Raw genomic sequence first — 23,274 nt, 5'->3', positions numbered from 1 at the left:
CAAACCTTAAAGGGAGTGTTCGCGAAAAATGAAAGGGGGTATAGGCTTAATGCGATAAAAAAGCGCTTTTGATCGCTACTAATCTTACTTTAAAATGTTATGGAAAGATGCTTTAAACCTTTGTTTCGGTAAAAGTAATGGAAATATCCTAGTTTTTCCATCTTGAAAAATTGATCTGCCATATTTCTCTTAAATATACCTGTAGATTTATGAAGCAAATACAAATTTATAACATTGATCTCTTTTTAACTCTTCCTTAATGTTGCTCAGATAAAAGATCAAAGGGTACTATTGTGTAACTCTTCCAAAGTCATTTTGTTTACAATCCCTTTCATTTTTCTTCCCAGGACCTGATAGGATATTACCAGCAACAGATCATAGAGCCTGGTTACCAGATCACTCAGTGAGAATACGATTTCAGGTATTTTTAAACAAAACATATCTAATTTTAAAGTCACGGTGGACTAGGGTCAATTTGAATTCGAACCAGACCAGCCCATTGTACTGACCTTGGTAAAGCCTTGCATGTACCACAGGACTCCATGCCGGCTTGTTCAAAACTTTGATGGCGCAGCCAGATTTTTAACAGTACCCGGGCTAACTGTTTGATCTATATTTCTTGCTTATTTAACCCTATTCCCGCTGGGGGGGGGTGTAATATTTAGGTTGTACAATCTTTTATAATAATTAGGTTGTACAATCTTTTATAATAATTAGGTTGTATACAATCTTTTATAATATTTAGGTTGTACAATCTTTTATTATATATAGGTTGTACAATCTTTTATAATAATTAGGTTGTACAATCTTTTATAATAATTAGGTTGCATACAATCTTTTATAATATTTAGGTTGTACAATCTTTAATAATATTTAGGTTGTACATTCTTTTATAATAATAGGTTGTACAATCTTTTATAATAATTAGGTTGTATACAATCTTTTATAATATTTAGGTTGTACAATCTTTTATAATATTTAGGTTGTACATTCTTTTGTAATATTTAGGTTGTACAATCTTTTATAATAATTAGGTTGTACAATCTTTTATAATAATTAGGTTGTATACAATCTTTTATAATATTCAGGTTGTACAATCTTTTATTATATATAGGTTGTACAATCTTTTATAATAATTAGGTTGTACAATCTTTTATAATATTTAGGTTGTACAATCTTTTATATTATTTAGGTTGTACATTGTTTTGTAATATTTAGGTTGTACAATCTTTTATAATAATTAGGTTGTACAATAATTTATAATAATTAGGTTGTACAATCTTTTATAATAATTAGGTTGCATACAATCTTTTATAATATTTAGGTTGTACAATCTTTTATATTATTTAGGTTGTACATTCTTTTGTAATATTTAGGTTGTACAATCTTTTATAATAATTAGGTTGTACAATAATTTATAATAATTAGGTTATATACAATCTTTTATAATATATAGGCTGTTCAATCTTTTCTAATATTTAGGTTGTACCAAATAGATTGACAGAGAAATGGACCAATTATACATGATGTCACAAGTGTCAAATATAACAAGAAAATGAAATGTTATCATAATAGTTGACATATTTTCCAAGACTATATGAAACAAGCGTAAAAACAGAAAATAAAATTGCACTTATTTAACTGGAAGATAAACACGTTCTTCTAAAATTATCACTATTATTAATAATTTTGTCGGACACAAAATTTAAGTTGTCACTGCAGGTGATGTAAGAATACAGCTGTACTGAGAATGTACAAATTCTACGTTGCCATCTATTGTACTAGAATCTATTTTGGTTGTACAATCTTTTATAATATTTTAATAACTTATTTAAAACTAGTCTTTTACAATTATTTAATATTTTGAAGACAAGTTACTGTATTCTTAGATCAATTTTGCTTATAAAACATCCAGAATTTGATGCGAGGGATGTTTCTTGGCAATATTGGTTAAGGGAACCCCTGGTGGAGTAAATAATAAAATTTTCCAAATTTAATTTTAGGATTTAAAGGAACAGATGGCAAAAATATTATTTGGACTTACTCTGATTATATGGAGGTTAGATAATTACTCACAAACAGCATGGTAATTGCTCAACAAACAGATTTCTGTAGCAAGTGGTCTATGATCCAGTCGAATGAGCCCTAACAATTTTTTCTAAGTATCAAAAGCATTTTAAAATTATAAACAGAATGAAAGGGACATAGATTAATAACAATACAGATAGAACTTAACACTAGATGTCTTTTTTCAAGATTTAGGGGTTTTTCACAATAACCCTAACAAAGCAGTTACGCGCATGCTCTCTCTCTGTCATCCAACGTGGCATGCGCGTAACTCCTTTGTGAACGAAAAACCCCTAAATCTTAAAAATATTAAATCTAGTGTTCTATTTGTATTGTTATTAATCTATGGCAAGGGATATCTAAAAATTTTAAATTTTTCTAACAAGCTGTTTGAAATTTAGATCAAAATGTTTGTTATTTCGACATGTTTTTGTTAGTTTTGATATATATATACAGAATTTTTTTAATAGCTTTATAGTGCAGTACTTTTTTTAGATTTGTTTTTGTTAAAAAGGATATTTTTTAGGAAGTATTGAGCGCAAGTAAAGGATTTATTGCACTTGGCCTGGAACCTCTGCATTCAGGTTAATTATAGGTTTTTGACTCGACTTGTAGAACTGATTCTCCGTATGAAGATGCAGAGCTACTTACAAAAGGAATGAACCTTTCATGACGAGCTGAAACTCTTTATTTCTACCGATCTGAAAATTCTTAAATATAGTCTTTTATAGCCTATAGGTTTATTAAACGATTTTGCATAAAATAGAAAGGTTTAATATATATATTCCGTACAGTCGTCTCTGAAGTTTCTTCCTTTGCTGAATACCTTGTTAAATTTATTTTCAAGAATTCTTTATTAGATTTAGCTAGTCTTAGATTATCCTAACAAGTATTGTCCAAGTAACATTTTTTATAGTTTGTATTCTTGGACATAATTCCCCTGAATGGGCTTTCTCTAACCTAGCCGCAGTGTACAGTAGAGGTTTCTCAACGGGTATCTACCAGGTGAACCAAAGTAAAATGCACGGGTTTGATCTGCTTCACCAACATGAAGATCTACATCACTCCCATGAAGTACCCACAACATTCATCATTAATTCCTTTGTTAATTTCTAAATCAACCAATTTTAACTCCGCCTTAAATGCAAATATTTCAAAACACTCGGTTTTAAATAAATGTTAGAAATATCCATTTTAGATCTCTTTATTTTATTATAGTGACTTTTAAAGTCAACAATAGGTTGTACCAAATAGATTGACGAGAATTGAACCAATTATACACGATGTCACAAGTGTCAAATATAACAAAAAAACGAAATGTTATCACATTAGTTGACATGTTTTCCAAGATTATATAAAACAAGCGTAAAAACAGAAAATAAAATTGCACTTATTTAACTGTAAGATAAACACGTTATTCTAAAATTATCACTATTATTAATAATTTTTTCGGACACAAAAACTAAGTTGTCACTACAGGTGATGTAAGAATACTGCTGTACTGAGAATGTACAAATTCTATGTTGCAACCTATTGTACTAGAGTCTTTTTGGGTTGTACATCCCTTTTAAATATTTAAATAACTTGTTTATTGTTATTCTTTTACAATTATTTAATATTTTGCAGACAAGTTACAGGATCCTTAGATCGATTTTGCCTATAAAACATTCAGAATTCGATGCGAGGGATGTTGCTTGGCATTGTTGGTTGAGGGAACCCCTGGTGGAGTAAATATTAAAATTTTTCAAATTTTTTTTTAGGAATTAAAGGACCAGATGGCAAAAATATTATTTGGACTTACTCTGATTATATGGAGGTTAGATAATTGATCACAAACAGATTTTGGTAATTACTCACAAGCAGATTTTTGTAGCAAGTACGTGGTCTATGATCAAGTCAAATGAGTCCAAACCATTTTTCTAAATATCGTACTACCAAAAGCATTTCAAAATTATAAACAGAATGCAAGGGACATTGATTAATAACAATACAGATAGAACACTAGATGTTTTTTTCAAGATTTAGGGGTGTTTTCACAATTATCCTGGTGAAGCAGTTACGCGCATGCTCTCTCTCTGTTAGCCAACGTGGCATGCGCGTAACTCCTTTGTGCTTCTGCCCCAGGATTAATGTGAATGAAAAACCCCTAAATCTTGAAAAGATTACATCTAGTGTTCTATCTGCATTGTTTTTAATCTATGGAAAGGAATATCTTAAAATTTTAAATTTTTCTAACAAACTGTTTGATATTTTGATCAAAATGTTTGTTATTTCGACATGTTTTGTTAATTTTTATACATCAAGTTTTTTTTAATAGCAGTGCGGTACTTTTTAGATTTGTTTTTGTTAAAAGGATATTTTTTAGGAAGTATTAAGTGCAAGTAAAGGATTTATTGCGCTTGGCCTGGAACCTCTGCATTCAGGTTAATTATAGGTTTTCTACTAGACTTGTAGAACTGATTCTCCGTATGAAGATGCAGAGCTACTTACAAAAGGAATGAACCTTTCATGACGAGCTGAAACTCTTTATTTCTACCGATCTGAAAATTCTTAAATATAGTCTTTTATAGCCTATAGGTTTATTAAACGATTTTGCATAAAATAGAAAGGTTTAATATATATATTCCGTACAGTCGTCTCTGAAGTTTCTTCCTTTGCTGAATACCTTGTTAAATTTATTTTCAAGAATTCTTTATTAGATTTAGCTAGTCTTAGATTATCCTAACAAGTATTGTCCAAGTAACATTTTTTATAGTTTGTATTCTTGGACATAATTCCCCTGAATGGGCTTTCTCTAACCTAGCCGCAGTGTACAGTAGAGGTTTCTCAACGGGTATCTACCAGGTGAACCAAAGTAAAATGCACGGGGGGGGGAGGGGGTAAGGGATAGAGTTTGCATTTATTTCACTGTGTCATATTGAGATTAGGGCTGGGCACCGTAAACGAGAAAATATCGTTTTTGAAATTAACTATAAACTGGATTTTCTGTTAACAACCATATCTTCTTAAAATCTACGAACACCGTAAAAACATTTTCTTTAAACTGGAGAGATCAAAATAATTCAGGTATAGCTAGCACCAAGGTGATAATGCAAGGAAAGTTATTTCAGTGGTGAACGCATCTTTTGTACTGCAGTGTACTGTCTCTCGGCGGTAATGTAAACACAAGACAGATGTCGAAGCCTGACATGGGATCCATCTTTCACATAAAAAATCAATGAAATATTCAGGTCATAGGAAACTATTATATGAATTATCAAAATCATTAAAATTTAATGCGTTTAATCTCCTCGGATACTAAACGAACACTGATGCATCAATTCTTGTTTACAAATTTTGCCCAGAGAGAACTGGTTTCAATATGTACGCAGAGTATACGCAACTGCAATTAACTTTCCTTGCATTATATCCTTGGCTAGCACCATGTATTTCCATAGCCCAATTTTTCAAAGTGATTATTGATAATAAGAATGCTAGAGAGTATTAATAAAAAATATCAAAAAGTACGTTGAAAAAATGATCTAAAATATTTTTAAATTTTGGCATGTGACACATGTTTTTTAGTAACTATTCAAGGTAAATCTTCAGTTTTCTATTTTCTAAAGAAAATAATAAATTAATAATATTTATGTTAAGACTAACAGTGCTGATGCCTGCAAATATGTTGCAAATCACTCGAGAGCAAATATTATTGTTGTTGACGATAATCAACAGTTAGAGAAGATTCTGTCAATAAGACATCAGGGGTGGAATAAACTTTTTCAAAATATCGTAATAGGGCGATCACATCAATATTATTGAATAAATTATAGCAACATTTTTATTTTTTGTTTAAGCAAGCAACTAGAAATATTCCGAATTATTTATTGTTTTAATCAAAAATTCTTAATGCAATGGTAAATTTAATTTGCCAGTGATTTTATTCAAAAATAAGGTTGTGATCGCGCTATTCAAGAAAACATTAAAATTTAAAATTTTTGAACTGTGTACAGAATAATTCAATATTAATGATTAAAAAGTTTAGATTGGCAAACATTTTGTATATTGGATTCTTAATAAAAATTTACCGTGTTGATTGGTTTACTCTCGAATCTGGATGCGCTCTAATGTACGGAAAATGTCGTCTCCTGAGATAGATTGGAGCGCATCGAGAGTAACCAACCTTATTATACAATCTTGGTTTAAACCTGGTCGAAAGAAGCATAACATGATTTATATTTTACCTAGATTATTACAGAATGTTTGGCAAATAAGACTTAAAGGACTAAAAAATGTAATTTCAAGTGATTCTCCATTTGTAGAGTGTCGTGTTCAATTCCCACCAGTACCCATATAAAACCTTTAAATGATCAAGGTTGTCGAACTTTTTCTACCAAAACGATTCTAATTGCTGATGACTTTGTTTGCAAGGTGGCAGGTATAAAAGATATAAAAATATTTACTTTACAGATGTCACACGAAATAGATATTTCCATTTGAATATTTAAAATCGCGATTTGTATTCTGTGTATAGAGTATTCGGGATTTGTATTCTGTGTATAGAGTATTCGGGATTTGTATTCTGTGTATAGAGTATTCGGGATTTGTATTCTGTGTATAGAGTATTCGGGATTTTCGTGAAATATATGAAAAGTCAGTTGCGTTATTCATGCACACTGTGCGATATTGTGCACTCCCAATGTACACATAATTCTAGAGATAAACTCATTGAGGTATCTACTATCTACCCTTTTAAAGTTTAAAGGGTGAAGTTACAAATCGGACATTCTCCTCACTGCATGGAGGATCATTTGTTATTACGCTATAAGTCCCTTTAAATGAAGAGGACTGGTTGAATCAAGTTATGTTTCAAATAGTGCAAAACAAATACAAAACTCGGCAATTTTGTGCAATGTACCCGTATTCTTCAATGACACTTTTTAATTAATAAGTTAATGCTTAGACTTCTAGCAAAACTGTTTGTTTTTAACAGTATCAAACTCAAATAACAACGCTTTAATGCCGTCTTCCTATTCCATGGTTTTTGGGCAAAGAGAATAGAATATATATTAGAGGGGAATTTACTAGAAAAAAGTGTAAAACGGCCATTTTGTTGTAATGTTTCCATACTGCAGGCGTACTTCACATATTTAGGCTATATAACCTTTTGGGCCCTGGAATTTCATTTTATAGAAAATCTAAAATTAATGTTAAAAGAAAACCAAATTATGAAATAGGCTGGTTTCATAATTGACTAATGATCATTTCACATAGACTCTATGCCTTTCACTTTACAAACGATGATTTTCCACTATAAATATAAATCAAATGATGTTTTTTATCACCTAATTCATTGTTAAGTTTATTTAACAGCTTTAAAAAATTCGAAATTGAAATGAAATGAATAGTCTAGGGAACATACTGTATTAGTGTACTCTACTGCACATAATTCGTGAACATTAAAATGATTTGTACACTTTAAACTCCCTATCAGGCTGAAAGGGACTGAACAAATTAATACCGAGAAATTCTCTAAATTCCCCTCTAATATATATTCTATTCTCTATGTTTTTGGGTCTAACTGTAAAGAAGCCCCAAATAATTTTTCCGATAGAATTAAAACTAATGATCTAAGATTAATTAGAAAAAAATATGAAAATTAAATTGAATTGTAAGAAAATTATTTTTATTCTATATATTCTGTAGCTGCCCTGTTTGAAACAGATCGTACAGTACAAAGGTACATCAGGAGAAGAGGGTGTAATATCGTGGAGAGATCTTATTCAGCTTGGTAGTTCTGAATCAGATATTCATCTACGGACCAGGCTAAAGGATATGGCAATTAACAACTGTGCATTGTTGGTGTACACGTCAGGAACAACCGGAAACCCTAAAGGTTAAATATCAAATACATTTTTCAATACAAGGCCGTGAAGCACTCCTCGTGTTTATTTGACTGTCTACGTAGTTGTTAAAACCCACAAAAGTAGTAACAAGGATTATAAACGTTTTTATTAGAACCATGCACGAAGGTAGCCCTAGCGCGTCTAATCTCAAATGACCCTTATGCATGCGAAGATGAAAATGCTCAATTCATAACCGTATCCTTAAAAGCTTTGTCTGAAGTATGAATTATAGAGGTCCATGTTTTTGAAACTGTTTATTTTCATTTGCAGTTTATCTCAAAAACTGACTTGCGCATTATTAGCTTAAACGGAGCAATTGATAAATTATCATGAATTATGATTAATCTTTTTTTCCGGTCAGAAAAACATAGGTATCTTCCACATTTTTATCCAATTAAGGTTTCAAAGGTACCTTTGTAAATCAGACAAGGTCATCTTTGCATTGAGGGTCCCTTGAAATTACGCTTACAATCCCTTTACCAGAGTAAGGCTTTGATTGGTTGGCTAAGAACTGTAATAATTGAAAAAACTAAAATTATTAGTAGCGAACAAAATAATCGTGTAAAGTTGAGGAGGTGGTTAGAAGGTAAAGGGAAAGGGTAAGAGAAGAGGTGGTTAGAAGGTATAGGGAAAGGGTAAGAGAAGAGGTGGTTAGAAGGTATAAGGAAAGGGTAAGAGAAGGGTATTAGAAGGTATAGGGAAAGGGTAAGAGAAGAGGTGGATAGAAGGTATAGGGAAAGGGTAAGAGGTGGTTAGAAGGTATAGGGAAAGTGGAAGAGGTGGATAGAAGGTATAGGGAAAGGGAAAAAGGTGGTTAGAAGGTATAGGGAAAGGGTAAGAGAAGAGGTGGTTAGAAGGTATAGGGAAAGGGTAAGAGAAGAGGTGGTTAGAAGGTATAGGGAAAGTGGAAGTGGTGGTTAGCAAGTATAGGGAATGGGGATGTAACGCAATGGAAGGCATCTGATTGAAGGGAAACACTTTTCCATGAAATCAGAGTGGAGACGCCAGTTTAAATATATTTTCTAAACGATTATAACTGGGATGTTTATTACATAATAAACATGTTGTTAGGAGCAATGATTTCTCATGATGCTGTTGTTAATTCTGCCAGATCACCACTTCTTTACTTCGGCTGGAGGTAAAAACTTATTCTTACAATCACAACAAATTGTTTGAAAAAACAGTATTGCCCCTTTTTTAAAAATACAAAAAAAGTTTTTGCGAATCTCTTCCCCCCCCCTCCCCCCGGCGTTAAAGATTTTATCTCCGTTTCCTTTTCATGGTTGAACTGGAACATGAACTACTTGTGACATTTTTCAACTGAAAAGTAACATTTGATAATATTTCGGTTTTAGGTTTGGACAAGAACGCCTGGTGTCATACTTACCACTCAGCCATATAGCAGGTACACACAGCCATATAGCAGGTACACACATGCCATATAGCAGGTACACTCAACCATATAGTAGGTACACTCAGCCATATAGCAGGTACNATGGACTAAACATATGTAACAAATACTATTCTACAAACTAGTTGCATGTAAACAAACAGGTTGAGAAAAATAACGAAAATAAGTTATTTTAATGTATTTATTTTAAATATCGCAGGTTTATGCAAATTCTTTTAGCTAGAATCGCTTGCTGGAGGTTTTCATTACTTTAATTGTGGGGACAACATCGATTCAGCATTAATTTCCCCCCCCCCCCTCAAAAAAAATAATGAAATTATAAAAAAAATAGTTTTAATTTCCTTTATTTCAGGGCAAATGCTGGATATATATTGGTCCATCACAACCGGTGCAACAACATATTTTGCAGACTCAAATGCACTCAAAGTATTAAAATATATATTTTCAATTATGAATCCGGTTATTTAAGATTTCAAGAATACACATATATATTTCATATTAAATAATTTCTAGGGAACTCTAGTTGACAACTTGAAGCACTTTAAACCGACAAGATTTTTGGGTAAATTTTATCAAAAAACCGAAAATAAAATATTTTACTAGAATTAAATTATATCTTCCTTAAGACTCAAAGTAATTGGGATATCTTTATTTAAAATTTTGAATTTAATATCAGTATTTTGTTTTTAAAGATACAATTATATAAATCTGGATATGAAAAGAAAACCCCTTTGAGCTTTTAAAAAATGTATTATACCAAGAAATCTGTCCCACCAACACTGATCAATGTTTAATTTTTCTTTTTCTCTTTAAAGACAAATTGTATTAACCAAAAAATAGCAGCCAAAGCTTTATCAATAAGTTCTAAAACTTCAAGTAGTTTCTAATAAAAAGTTCTTGAAAGAAAAGAAAATATTTATTCGTTCGGAATTTTGTGTGATTTTGAGGATGAACATTTGGTGTATTATAGGAGTTCCCCGGGTCTGGGAGAAGATAGAGGAAAGTATAAAGAGTGCAGGGAGAAACAATAAAGGTCTAAGCAAAGCAGTTGGAGATTGGGCGAAGGTATTGTAATCATGTCACATTGTACAAGTATAAAATTACTAGGCTTTTAGGGCGCTTCGCGCCCATCTTCTATTTAAATTGTGAACTTGTTCTTTTTGTTTACATTTTAAAACAAAGAAGAAAATTTTTTTTGCAAATTTTTAAAAAAAAATTCGCGGATTTTCAAGAATTTAAATTTTTTACAAAATTAAAAACCTTTAAAACAAATTTTTTAAATTTTATCATTCATATTCCTTCCCTGTGGTCACGTGATGTCCCACAACAAATTTGGGCCCGATCGGTTCAGCCGTTTTGACGTTTATTGGATACAAACAAACAGACATCCAGACAGACAAGCTAAATTTATATATAGACTAGGCTTTTAGGACGCTTCGCGCCCATCTTCTATTTAAATTGTGAACATGTTCTTTTTGTTTACATTTAAAACAAAGAAGAAAATAATTTTGCGGATTTTTAAAAAAAATTAGCGGATTTTCAAGAATTTAAATTTTTTACAAAATAAAAAACCTTTAAAACACATTCTTTTATTTTTATCATTCATAAACCTTCCCTGTGATCACATGAGGTCCTACAAAAAATTTGGGCCCGATCGGTTCAGCCGTTTTGACGTTTATTGGATACGAACAAATAGACAGACAAACAAAAAGACAAGCCAAATTTATATATAGAAGAAGTTTTACTTGTGATAAACCAAATGCACTTTTAGACAAAATTTAAAGAAAGTTAACTGCGACAAACTCTGATACTCTGATTCATATATTTTTGCAACCCATTATTATAAATATTTAATTAGATACTTATAAATCTATTAGATCAGATATTCTAAGTTTCAACACCACCAGGTTGGAAAGATATGGGGATTAGGAAATCTTACTTTGTGGCATAGACTCTGATTCCTTTAAGGCACAGTCTCTTAGTCATCATCTTGCTGTTGATGGTGGGTGTACAAATACAAGTTTACAGTACAAACTAGCATCTAAACTTGTACTTTCCAATGTACATAAGGCTCTTGGACTAGGTAAAGAATTATGAACTCATTTTGTAAATAAACTAAAAGCAATCCAAATACTGGTTTAAATTAATGGATGCGAGAGAAGTAGTTCAGCACTCTTATTGGTTAAAATAACTTTTGATCTTGGTCCAGCAGCTGACCCTGGTTCTTGTTTAACAGCATTTATAAGTTTCCATCTAACACCTCTCAGTATTATTTTAGCATTCGTTTAATAAAATCTAAATATCATGCAATAATAATTGTGTGGTACTAAAAATAATAAGTAATTATTTATTATCTTTATATAGCTTAATTCAATAAACATATTGTTTAAAAGATAAAGACTTTAATTGGAGAGACATAAATAAATATTCTTCGAATTTAAAATTTGAAAAATTTATAATTTTGAATTATCAAATATCATTTTAATTTTAACCATGGTAATTTTTCAGATGAAGTACACGACCTAGAAGTTGCAACTGGTATAAATACAACTAATTTTAAATATTTTTGATATGAAGAATATATATTTAAATAAACTTGTAGGAGGAGCCGCAACCCCAGCAGAAACTCATAAATACTTTCTAAGCCTAGGAATCAGGTAATTTAGATAAACCTTAAATCTATCATAAGAAGCAAACAGCTGAGTTTGGGATCCCAAATAGGATTTGAAATGGGGACAATGCGTGTCTCTCTTTTTGTTTGTTTCACACTCCCCCTAAAGGGAGAGACCGGCTAGATATGGTAGTTGAGCTGAAAGTACATATTGTAAAAAAAACTTTAGGATTCGTTTGATACCAATGAGACATTTTACGTTGTACAATTTTTAAATAAGAGTAGTAATGCCATTTTTAATATTTCACCTGCTGTTTCAGTCAGTAGTAGAAACGTTGTTTTTTTACTATTCTTAAATAACATGGACTAAACATATGTAACAAATACTATTCTACAAACTAGTTGCATGTAAACAAACAGGTTGAGAAAAATAACGAAAATAAGTTATTTTAATGTATTTATTTAAAATATCGCAGGTTTATGCAAATTCTTTTAGCTAGAATCGCTTGCTGGAGGTTTTCATTACTTTAATTGTGGGGACAACATCGATAATATTTCTGAGCCCGCGATTTAAAAGCTTCGGCCCGAGCCGTATTTCCTAAACCCCGACTTTGGGAGTTAGGCTCAATGAAAGTAAAACCGACCTTGGTTGGTTTTAGTGGAGAATAAGGTTCAGTGTTGAGCCTTGCTTTCATAAAACCCGGAATGCGCCAATTTCTACAATGAAAATCCGCCAAATAGAATATTAAGCCGGTTTTTTAACTCAACTCTGTGGAAAATTAGATGCAGCTTGAATCCGAAAGTTCAAGTCGTAAATAAAGCCCAACGACAGCTTAGACCCGAGCCGTATTTTCCCGAATTTTTTAAATCGTGGGCTCTGACGAAAATTGTTTCTAATTCGCAAATTAGTCCATATATATTTTTTTACATGTTTTATCCGGGTTATTAAATAATTGTATAAAAATATATCTTCTGCTGACTAAAACATCAGGTAAAATATTTTATAAACAACGTCATACTCTTATTTAAAAATTGTACACCGTAAAATGTCTCATCACGTTATCAAATAAATCTTAAAGTTTTTCTCTAAACTGCACTTTCAACTCAATTACCATGTCTAGCCGGTCTCCCCCTTTAAACAAACATTCACATATGTCGCCACTAATAGTGAGGCTATTAATTCTTAATCAATGAATACCTCTCCTACACTGTTACATGAGTATTAGTCCCAATGAATTGATTATAAATAATGACTTATTTATAGTTTATTGTTTCTAATTAGGTTACTTGATATCTACGGAAGTACCGAGAGCTCAGGTTGTGCGCAGGAATTTTTAATTAAGTATTAATATCAAGGGTTTATTTATGAAGATATCATACGATGTAGAAAAGAACACCAAGAACATGTGATCAAAAATAAGATGAAATAGAAACCAAAACTAAAAATGTTGGTTAAGACAGATCTATTTTCTTCCTGAAATCGAAATAATCATAAAACTTTTTAAATCAACGGATTTTAGGTGGACAATTAATAACTGATTTAAAATCAAAGGACAGTTGGCGTAATGTCAGGTGCAGACCCTTGATTTATAGAGTGGCTTATCCGATTCCTGACGGTACTCTTGAAACCTTTTCCTGATCAATGACAGCGAAAATATCCTGATTCTAACCTGTGGTTCTCGATAAGATATGAACTTCATGGTTATAATTACGTCACATCGTTTCCAAACTAGAATTAATATGAATCCATATATATTAGTTTTGAAGTATCCAAGGTCTTTAACATTAACATTGTACTGTACATATCGTAAATACAGGGTGTCCCATGAAACATGGTGAATATTTTAAAATATCTTCTTCCACAATTTGTTGCAGAGAAAAATGGATTTCAAAGTAAGATGTATTTTAATAAAATATGTTTAATGAAATGAAATGCAAAAAGTCTTTATCATCTAATACAGGATACGAATGAAGACATTCAAAACTATTCTACACAATAAATACGTCACTGTTTTGAATTGTGCATGCAGTTGTATGTTTAATTCATGATGCCACTCCATAAATGTCAAGTCACTTGACATCAGAGTCTAAAACTGAAGAACGAAAAGTTCTGACTTAAATTTTAAGTTCATGGTTAAATGCCACTTCTGACTTAATTTAAACCTGAACTTTAACCATGAGGTTAAATATTTAACCCTGTGGTTAAATATTTTACTCGCCGAAATCGACGACTTAAAATTTAAACACAGGGTTAAAATCTTGAAATCCTGCATTTTCCTTATTTGTCTATTATTCAATCATCATTCAGCTGAGAAAGCCGTATTCAACTTCAACGATATATTTAAAAGTGAAAACCTTGTTAAAGAAATTTCACGTTTTAGATAAATTAATTTTTGCATGTAAACCCAAAAAACTGTTGTAACTCGTAATATTGTTTTCGGTTACGTAATAACAGCTGATTAGCGATGGTTATGTAATATTCTCCGTAAATCCTTTTCTCTGATTGGTTCAGATTTTCCCGGGAAATTCAAAATTGAAATTGAGAAAGTTTAATATTTAAGTAGCTATTCATTATTTTACAGAATTTTTAACCTCGAACTTAAAATTCGCGCATTCTTTAGTTTTAGACTCTGGAAAGGGTGAAATGCTTAAATTATTAATGATTAGTCTGCCAGCCAACCAGGTCCAGGAAATAGTAGAATTGGAACTATTGGACGTATATTAGAAGGTAAACATACAAACCAGTATTTTATCCAGTAAAATGTTCTAAATAATATAGAAAACAAAATCCTTCATAACAACTTTATATAGATAGCTATAATACCTATATTTGTAGGCCAACTGGAAAACAAGCTGATTAACCAGGATAAGGACGGAGCAGGTCTTGAATTACTCCTATTAGGCTTTTTTTGTCTCAATATTGATTGATATGATTTTGCCCTTAGATTTATGATAGGGGAGTATAATACATGTTCCTAGTTAAAGTTTTTAGGCCAGATAATAAAAAATCACTCAAAGAGGAAGGGAAAGTCTAAGGCTGCTAGGTCATTTCCATCAAGAGTTTCTTAAATAGGAAGTTGTCGGAAAACAGCCCTGAGCTGTAAACTTTAGAATGGTGGATATCAGGATTAATCTTAATATCCAGATTAAATATGGCTTGTTTTCCTCATGAATTTAATCTCCAGATTAGTCAACAGATCGGGATTAAGGATATCCCATTCTAAAATTTCAGCCCTGGTACCTTAGGAACACACTTTTCCTTCCTTAGTAAATGCGGTCCCTCTTGTAAACAGTTCTCCGTGCCCTGTAATCTTGATTATTTCAGTAAATATATTAAACTATAAATTCAAGGCGCTTCGCGCCCTTTTTTCTAGGCTTAAGAAACAAATTTTGCGGATTTAAAAAAGAAAATTCGCGGATTTTCAAGAATTAGAATTTTTTACAAAATTAAAAACCTTTAAAACACATTTTTTAAATTTTTTTAATTCATAAACCTTCCCTGTGGTCACGTGATGTCCCACAAAAATTTGGGCCCGATCGGTTCAGCCGTTTTGACGTTTATTGGATACAAATAAACAAACGAACACCCAAACAAACAAACACCCACCCAGACAAGCCAAATTTATAAATAGATGTTACAGACTTCAGTTTCGGTGTCAAATTAAAGAGAGAAAAAAATCTTGTGACTATCTTTGTTTAGCTACAAATTAATTGATTAATTGATCAATTGATCAGGAGAACTGGTGTCCAGGGGAAGATCAATGTTTATGGGATACTACCAAGATCAACAAAAAACAATGGAGGTTATACAGTTTCTTTTGTCCAGACCTGCACACCGAAAAAAACTTGACAAAAATATGAAATTATATTTTTGCCCATGTGATAAAACAATTTAAATTAAGCATGGTTTAATTAATTTATTAAATGACAAATTGATAAATGGATTTTTCACATTTATTTAATGAATTTGAGATTTCCTTGTTTAAGACGATAGATGATGAAGGATGGGTGAGAAGCGGGGATATTTGTGAACAAGATTCAGGAATTTTATCCAGATTTAGAATTATCAATTTCATGATTTCACAGATACAAAACTCTCTAAAATTACAATCCCTAGTTTACATTTAGTCTTGTGTCCTGAATGTGGTCTTGAAATGGCTATATTAATGATTTTGCAAAAAAGGAAAGAAGTTTATAGTTTCAGGAAATCATTATTATCATTAAATAGACAGTATACATTCCATGAAGTCATCTCTGAAGTCTCATCCTTTGCGGGTAACCCTGTATGTCAAGAGGACAGTTTTATAATAGTGTATAATGTTAACCCAACCAAGGGTTCATCCATATGAACATAGTATCATATAAGCTTATTGCGCCCAGTGGGAGAAATAATGCCTAACAAAAGCAACCTAAGAATAAAGCCAAACAATCCAGATTCTTCTCAAAACGGTATCCAACCCAGAGTATATTTGCAGCCTTAAATACATAACAGGGTAGACGGACAAGGGTATTGAACCCCCTTTTTCATCTAGAGATAGCAAGTAATGGTCCCGTTTAGAGAGCACTTAAAGGGTAGCTACGGGTAAGATCAATGCTGCATATAACGCCACACAACATTCTTCTACATTGTGCAGTCTGATGATGATCACAATCTCTACCAGTTTTTTACAGATCAATCACTCAACCAATCAAGCAACAGATCACCGGAACACAGGAGCAACATCAATTCTCCGGAGCAAGATTTTAATAGTCATTTTGATGTTGAGGAGATTTGAGAAGGAGAACTAACACAGATACAACAGGATCAGGATGAAACAATAAAAGAGGATCAAGTGACCTACACAGCTACACAATAAAAAAAAAGCGAATCGAACATGAGACACAAAAAGAATCAAGACCAGAATTAAGGATTACAGAAGAGATAACATTGTCAACAACAACAGGTTCATCAAGGTCAGGAAACAGAAGATCAGGAAAGAGTAACCAAGACAAAAGAAAAGTTTGATCCCTCTCCAGGACGAAGAAATCCGAGGACACCAAGGACCAAGACAGATCCAGGAGTGCCTTCAGTTCCCACAACATTAATGACATAAAGTTCCTCAATTTGAAGACCATAAGATCTGCGTGCAGAGAAGCATGGGAGAAAACTCTTAAGCCAAAGGTTACCCCTTCGTCAACGAGGAGAAGGAGCACATCAAGGGAGAGCAGAGCATCAACCAGCACAAGAGCAGCATCGTTAGCCATCTTACCCCCAGGGTCCCCCAGGACTCAGCATTTAGCACAAAGCATATGATCAGAAGAATCAAATGGAAACATATTCGCCCCAGGCAAATATCTTGTGGATTTAGATCAACTTCAGTTGTTCCAACTATGGTTATAATGTAAAATCTAGCTTGTTGTGTAACCATGCTTTATTATTCCACTCCATATTGACTTTTTAACACTGAATTCTTTTCAAGTCTATAATATTAATAACACAAACTATTCCAGTTTTAATAATTATACAATTTTCCAAGTCTTGAAATTAGGGATGAGGCTTATTCACTGTTAACCAAAATATGCATGCTCTGGCGCCAAAAAAAAATCAGGATTTTGCCATTTTCTCTTTTCAATCTGACCCTCTTAGTAAGAATTGAGAAAAATGTTAAAATAAATCTAAAATCTTGATGATTATAATTTGAAGACGGATTCTACACAATAGTGGGTAGATCAAAGGAGATTATAATAACTTCAGGTGTTTATAAAATTTTATTATATTGCTGAAAAATTTGATCTATGACGAAATTTTGAAATGAATATGCCCCTAATTGTTTCTTCCTAGGAGGGGAGAATATTGCTCCAGTAAATATTGAGGACAATATAAAGAGAAGTTTACAATCCCTGATCAGGTTAGTAGAATTCTTTAAAAGAAAAAATCCGCCAAACTCTTTTCTTTGTGAAAAGTTCAGAAAGTTTCACGAAAATCAATTGATAAATCAAAGAGTTACCACAAAAATCCACTAAAAATATTATTACAAATAAGCTTCAAATCTCACCCTATATCTTACAAAGATGTTTTTTCCGAAAAAATGTTGTTAAAAATGTAATTCATACAAATGGAAGAATTTGACCAGAGTAAATACAGATTTGCAATACAAAATTTTCAATAGAATCATATCAAATGTTCTAATAAATTTCTTAAAAGAAAAATAATATCAAACTTTGTAAAAAGCATAAAGAATCAAGAAAATTATGAAGGACCAATCTTGTAGCAACCCTAGTTTTTAAACTTTTAATTGATACGTTTTGATTACAGTGCGAGAGTAATTACTTCTTGGTTAGCGAGTGGGAAGCGTCCTGAATCACTTTCTTTAAAGTTAGATAAAGATTGGGAATTGATATAGATTGTATCTGGATTGAAATTGATAGTTAAGGATTGATACAGATAAAGTCATGTCCAAATTGATATTGATACTAAAGTATTGTTGAACTGACTAGTTCTTATGCCTCCCCAATCATAGCGAATGGGATTGAGTAATGAGTATTGATACAGATAAAGTTGTGTCCGGATTGACATTGATAGTAAAGTGTTATTGATCTGATTAGTTCTTATGCCTCGTGTAGACCAACAAGAGGGATTGAGTTGTACCTGGATTGATACAAATCTAACAGGATTTATTGGAGTAGGGCATTTACTACAATATCTCTTTCAGTGGTCAATAGAATCATATAAAATGTTCCAAATAATTTCTGAAAAGAAAAATATGTTCAACAAAAAAACGTTTCGTGGAATTTTTCATACGAATTTTTCCTGCATTTTTATAATTACATATAGTTTGATATTTTTTAGCCTAAAAAATGAACCCTAAATTATTTGTAAAAACATTTGTCTATTTAGTAACGTAATGGTTATAGGGGATCACCGAAAATATCTATCCTGTTTAATAGCTTTAAAGGTAAAAATATTTTTTTTATGAAATAATGAAATAAGCTGGGAAATAATTCTAACATTTTTTTTAAAAGCAATCCAAAGCGGATTCAAGGGGTTGGAGGGGGAGGAGGGGGGGGGATTGGAACATCCCCCCTTCCAATTAGTTTTTGTGTGACCAATGTTCCTCTTGAGAATATACTGAATTAAATTATTAATATAATTATTAACCCTATTCCTGTTGGGGGGGGGGGATCAATTTGACCCCCCCCTGTAGTTTTTTTTAAATAACTCAAAAAGTATTGGTCTGAGGCTGTTGAAATTTTCTGACTTTTCCTACATACCCAAAGCCCTCCTTTTAGGCCTAAACCGGACTTTAATGATAACTGCCTGAGTCCTCAGGCACACTGTCTGAATGACTGCTTTTTCCTGTAACAAACTAAATCTTTGTTTTGACCTTTTTCCACTTGTCAGATTTTAATAAAATTTTGTTTTTTGGAAAGCCTTTGACATAAGGAAACAAATTGCACAAGTTTTGCGAAAAAAAATTGCAAATTTTTTGCAAACAACCTGTCACAGGAAATTTGCACATTTTTAGTTTTTCTTGATTAAAAATCAAGTTATTTAAAATTTTGCAAAAATTTTTGCATATTTAAAATAGCATGGTCAAGGGATTTTCAAAAATGTATAATTTTTTATTTTTTGGACACATTTTTTTTGCAAACATTTTTACAATATAACTGGATTTTGCGATAAAAAAATCAATTTTTCCAAATTTGCAAATTTTTTTCCAATGATGTATCATTTGTCATATTTGGACATCAAACATGGGATCTAGAGGGGGGGGCAAATTGCCCCCCCCCCCCAGAATATCCTGGTTTTCAAGTACCCCAGCAGAGATAGGGTTAAAAGGATATCATGTGAATGTGATGTACGGTAGCTCAAAAGGGGTTTGCTGCACTAAATTAAACCATATATGTATAAATGAAAATGTAATGATAAGCTAGAATATTTTACAAAAAAGTTTAATTTCTCTAAACTATAAAATATATTCTCCCGCGAAATACCGCCATGTTGCTATACCTTAGTGGAATTTAAAGAATTTGAGTCGCGGTTTAAATCTGCCAAAACCCAGTTTAAATTAAGCGCCGGCTTAAATCTTGAAACCATTGATACAATTTTAAGTGGAACCAACCTTATTTAAGCCACGGCTTAAATTTAAACCGCCGCTCAAATTCTTTAAATTCGGCCACTGGTGGTTTCTATACGAGCTGTTATTATAGTGCTTGACTCCGATTTTACTTGGCGCAATTGCGGGCCCTTATATTCCGCGCAATTCCTCACAAATCTGCAATATTCAGCGCACTGATATTACGATTGGAAGGCCCACTTGTCCAACCTTTAAATATTTCCAAAAATGTATTTTAATGATTGGACATGATTAGAATACAGTGAAACCCTTAATAAAGAATACATCGAAAGAATTCATCAAATGTCGTATTCTTCACTTTCTGATAATGGAATGTTGCAGATATTTAGTTTTATAATTAAATGATTATATTTAACTCTTAAAAACTGTTCCCGCATATTCATGGCTATTTATTTTTTTCGTAAATTCTGAAATTTACGTAATAAAGTATAAAACTCATTGAAAAATTGTCAAGACGACATATGATAAATTCTTCCTATGTATTCGTTATTAAGGGTTTCACTGTATGAAGAGTAAACATGAAATAAACAGAAATCTAAACCTACACTCTGTCTGTCCAAACTCAAGATGTGTGCTTTACGCGTCCAGATTCCCTGTAATATATTTTACTGTGTTTATTTCTAATTAGGTTGTTGTTGACCCCGTAACTATGCAACCAACAAGGTAATATTTATATTGTTTCATCAGGTACAAGAAATAGGAATACATGTATTTGACGTCGCGTCTGTTTGGTAGAAACAAATACAAAGACAATTGTCGAGCTACTGGTCTAAAATATCAATAAATGTTGCATGATTCGCCATAACATTAATACTAATTTTTGACCTAATAGTAATAAATATAAATAATACAAATATTTGTTTTTATTTGTACAGATATATATTTACATATTATATATATTGGTCATTTTCTCATATATTGAATTTTAAAAGATTGTTTTAAGGATGTTGACAGAGCAAGTTCTGGAAATTCTAGATCAGCTGAATATTCCTAGAGTAGAGACAACAGATCAGCTTTTAGCTAGGTAACTTTCTAGAAATCCTTGATTAGGTTCTAGCCAGGCAATTATCTAGAAATCCTAGATCAAGTTCTAGCCAAGTATGTATCTAGAAGTTCTAGATCAGGTTAAAGCTAGGTAAATATCTAGAAATTCTAGACCACGTTCTAGCCAGGTAAATATTTTGGAATCCTAGACCAGGTTCTAGTTAGATAAATATCTAGATATCCTCGATCAGCTTCTAGCCAGGTACATATCTAGACTTCCTAGATCAGGTTCTAGCTAAGTAAATATCTAGGAATCCACTTAATCAGCTTTTGGCCAGGTAAATATCTAGGAATCCTTTTAATCAGCTTTTGGCCAGGTAAATATCTAGGAATCCTAGATTAGGTACTAGCTAGGTAAATATCTAAATATTCTAGATCAGGTTCTAGTTAAATAAATATCTAGATATTCTAGATCAGGTTCTAGCCAAGTAAATATCTAGATATACTAGATCAGGTTCTAGCCAGGTAAATATCTAGATATACTAGATCAGGTTCTAGCCAGATTAATATCTAGATATTCTAGATCAGCTTCTACTTGCTTCTAAATATCACTGAAAACTAACCAAAAGAAGAAGGTCAATCATGCGAAATTACTTTGACGACTTTGTAACCTCGTAGCTTCTCTAGTTTTAAATTTATCTGGTTGCATATACGGTCAAATTCAAACATTGTTGTTCTTCAAGCAGAGATGTTATGTTTGTATCGTAAACAATTTAAATCTTGAGTGTAACTTACTTCTATCCAGGTAAATATCTAGATCAGCTTCTAAATCTTGAGTGCAACTTACTTCTAGTCAAGTAAATAACTAGATCAGCTTCTAAATCTTGAGTGCAACTTACTTCTAGTCAAGTAAATATCTAGATAAGCTTCTAACAAGGCGCTGGGCAACGCTTTGTTAACGAAACGGAGGTTTTAAAATTACATTTTTTACGTTTTTTGATGTTTACAGAATTTCCTTAACGTTTTTCCAGCTATTTTTATACGTCAAGGCTGGCACCGTTAACGATTTGTAAGATAACTTCCATTAACGCCGTCAATAATATTGAGATCGTTAAACAACGGAAATTATCGCTAACGAAACGAAAGCTTAAAAAAGATTATGTAACGTACGTCCGCTAGATTGTGAGAAAAAATTGTTTTTTTAAATCCGTCAAATCTACTTAAAATATAGTACCGATAAATCTTTTAAATTATTTAAGTTCAAGTCTGGAATGCCTGGAGAAGTATATAGAAGAGGGGATATCAAGAGCTAACCAGAATGCAATTTCAAATGCAGCCAGGGTGAGTCAAAAAATATATAATAATCACAAATTTGAAATTGTTTTTTTTTATGTAAAACCAATGTTTAGGTGCAGAAATGGCGGATTTTAGAAGACGACTTTTCTGTACAAAGTGGTGAATTTTCGCCAAGTCTGAAATTGAAGCGATTTTATGTGCACAAGAAGTACATGGACTTGATAGAAAGCATGTACTCCCAATAGTACATCAAGCAAAGAAATGTTTAAACAATTTGTTAAAATATTTTATTAAAAAATAAATTTTGCAGTGGTCAACATAGATAATAAAGTAGGTTTGAAAAAAATGAAAGTGATTGAGTTGAAGAAGAGAAATAATGGGGATCCTTTCTTACTATATGTACATAGGACAAACATGATATTTGATAGGCAGGGTTTTACACCTAAAACCATTATGATTTGTCCAATTGAAAGTATAGTTTTGATATGCATGTAAGGTTTAATAACTATGAATGTGAACACATTGTTACTGTATGCATTGACTCCAGTTTACATTCAGGTTTGTGAATAGTATAAAGTTCTTAAACAGGACACGGTTTTAATATATGGGTTTTGCAAAGAAACATCCAAGCCTAATTATGCATAGTTTCTAGGCAGTGAATAGCTATAGCATATATCTCTCTCTCCGCATGATAAACTGTGGGTGGGGACAGAGAATACGCATAGCCATGAAAACAAAGAAACTCGGGTCTTTCTGAAGATTATTTATATAGAGAGGGGGGTCAGATCAAATCTTTTCGTCACAAACTAGTCTATCATGTCAATCGTATTTAGTGAGATTTTGATTTTTCATTATAACCTTTGATATATCAAACTTATATTATTTGATCCAACAAACTTCATA

General features: G+C 32.0%; 1 protein-coding gene across 2 annotated transcripts; it reads left to right on the top strand.

Moving 5' to 3' along the window:
* Window positions 1-1,862: 1,862 nt before the first annotated feature.
* LOC111702791 (long-chain-fatty-acid--CoA ligase ACSBG2) lies at window positions 1,863-22,688 on the top strand. Of its 2 annotated transcripts, none has more exons than XM_023474568.1 (25): window positions 1,863-2,059; window positions 2,594-2,651; window positions 2,984-3,072; window positions 5,704-5,811; window positions 7,753-7,942; window positions 9,024-9,090; window positions 9,308-9,357; window positions 9,716-9,789; window positions 9,877-9,925; window positions 10,334-10,428; window positions 11,332-11,446; window positions 11,872-11,901; window positions 11,966-12,020; window positions 13,257-13,302; window positions 14,642-14,702; window positions 14,811-14,855; window positions 15,710-15,777; window positions 15,962-16,016; window positions 17,658-17,708; window positions 17,796-17,862; window positions 18,852-18,909; window positions 20,720-20,754; window positions 21,035-21,115; window positions 22,335-22,416; window positions 22,485-22,688. In XM_023474568.1, the coding sequence occupies exons 1-25, from the start codon at window positions 2,054-2,056 to the stop codon at window positions 22,614-22,616; spliced, it is 1,767 nt and encodes a 588-aa protein (XP_023330336.1). In that variant the 5' UTR covers window positions 1,863-2,053; the 3' UTR covers window positions 22,617-22,688. The 2 variants fall into 2 exon arrangements, with proteins under 2 accessions (XP_023330336.1, XP_023330335.1); XM_023474567.1 differs by lacking the exons at window positions 1,863-2,059; window positions 2,594-2,651; window positions 2,984-3,072 and adding exons at window positions 3,799-3,883; window positions 4,433-4,490; window positions 4,823-4,911.
* Window positions 22,689-23,274: the final 586 nt, after the last annotated feature.

Source organism: Eurytemora carolleeae, unplaced genomic scaffold, assembly GCF_000591075.1.
Source record: "Eurytemora carolleeae unplaced genomic scaffold, Eaff_2.0 scaffold426, whole genome shotgun sequence".
Lineage (NCBI taxonomy): Eukaryota > Metazoa > Arthropoda > Copepoda > Calanoida > Temoridae > Eurytemora > Eurytemora carolleeae.
Note: the sequence above shows the minus strand (reverse complement) of the source record. Positions and strands in the feature narration are given on the sequence as shown.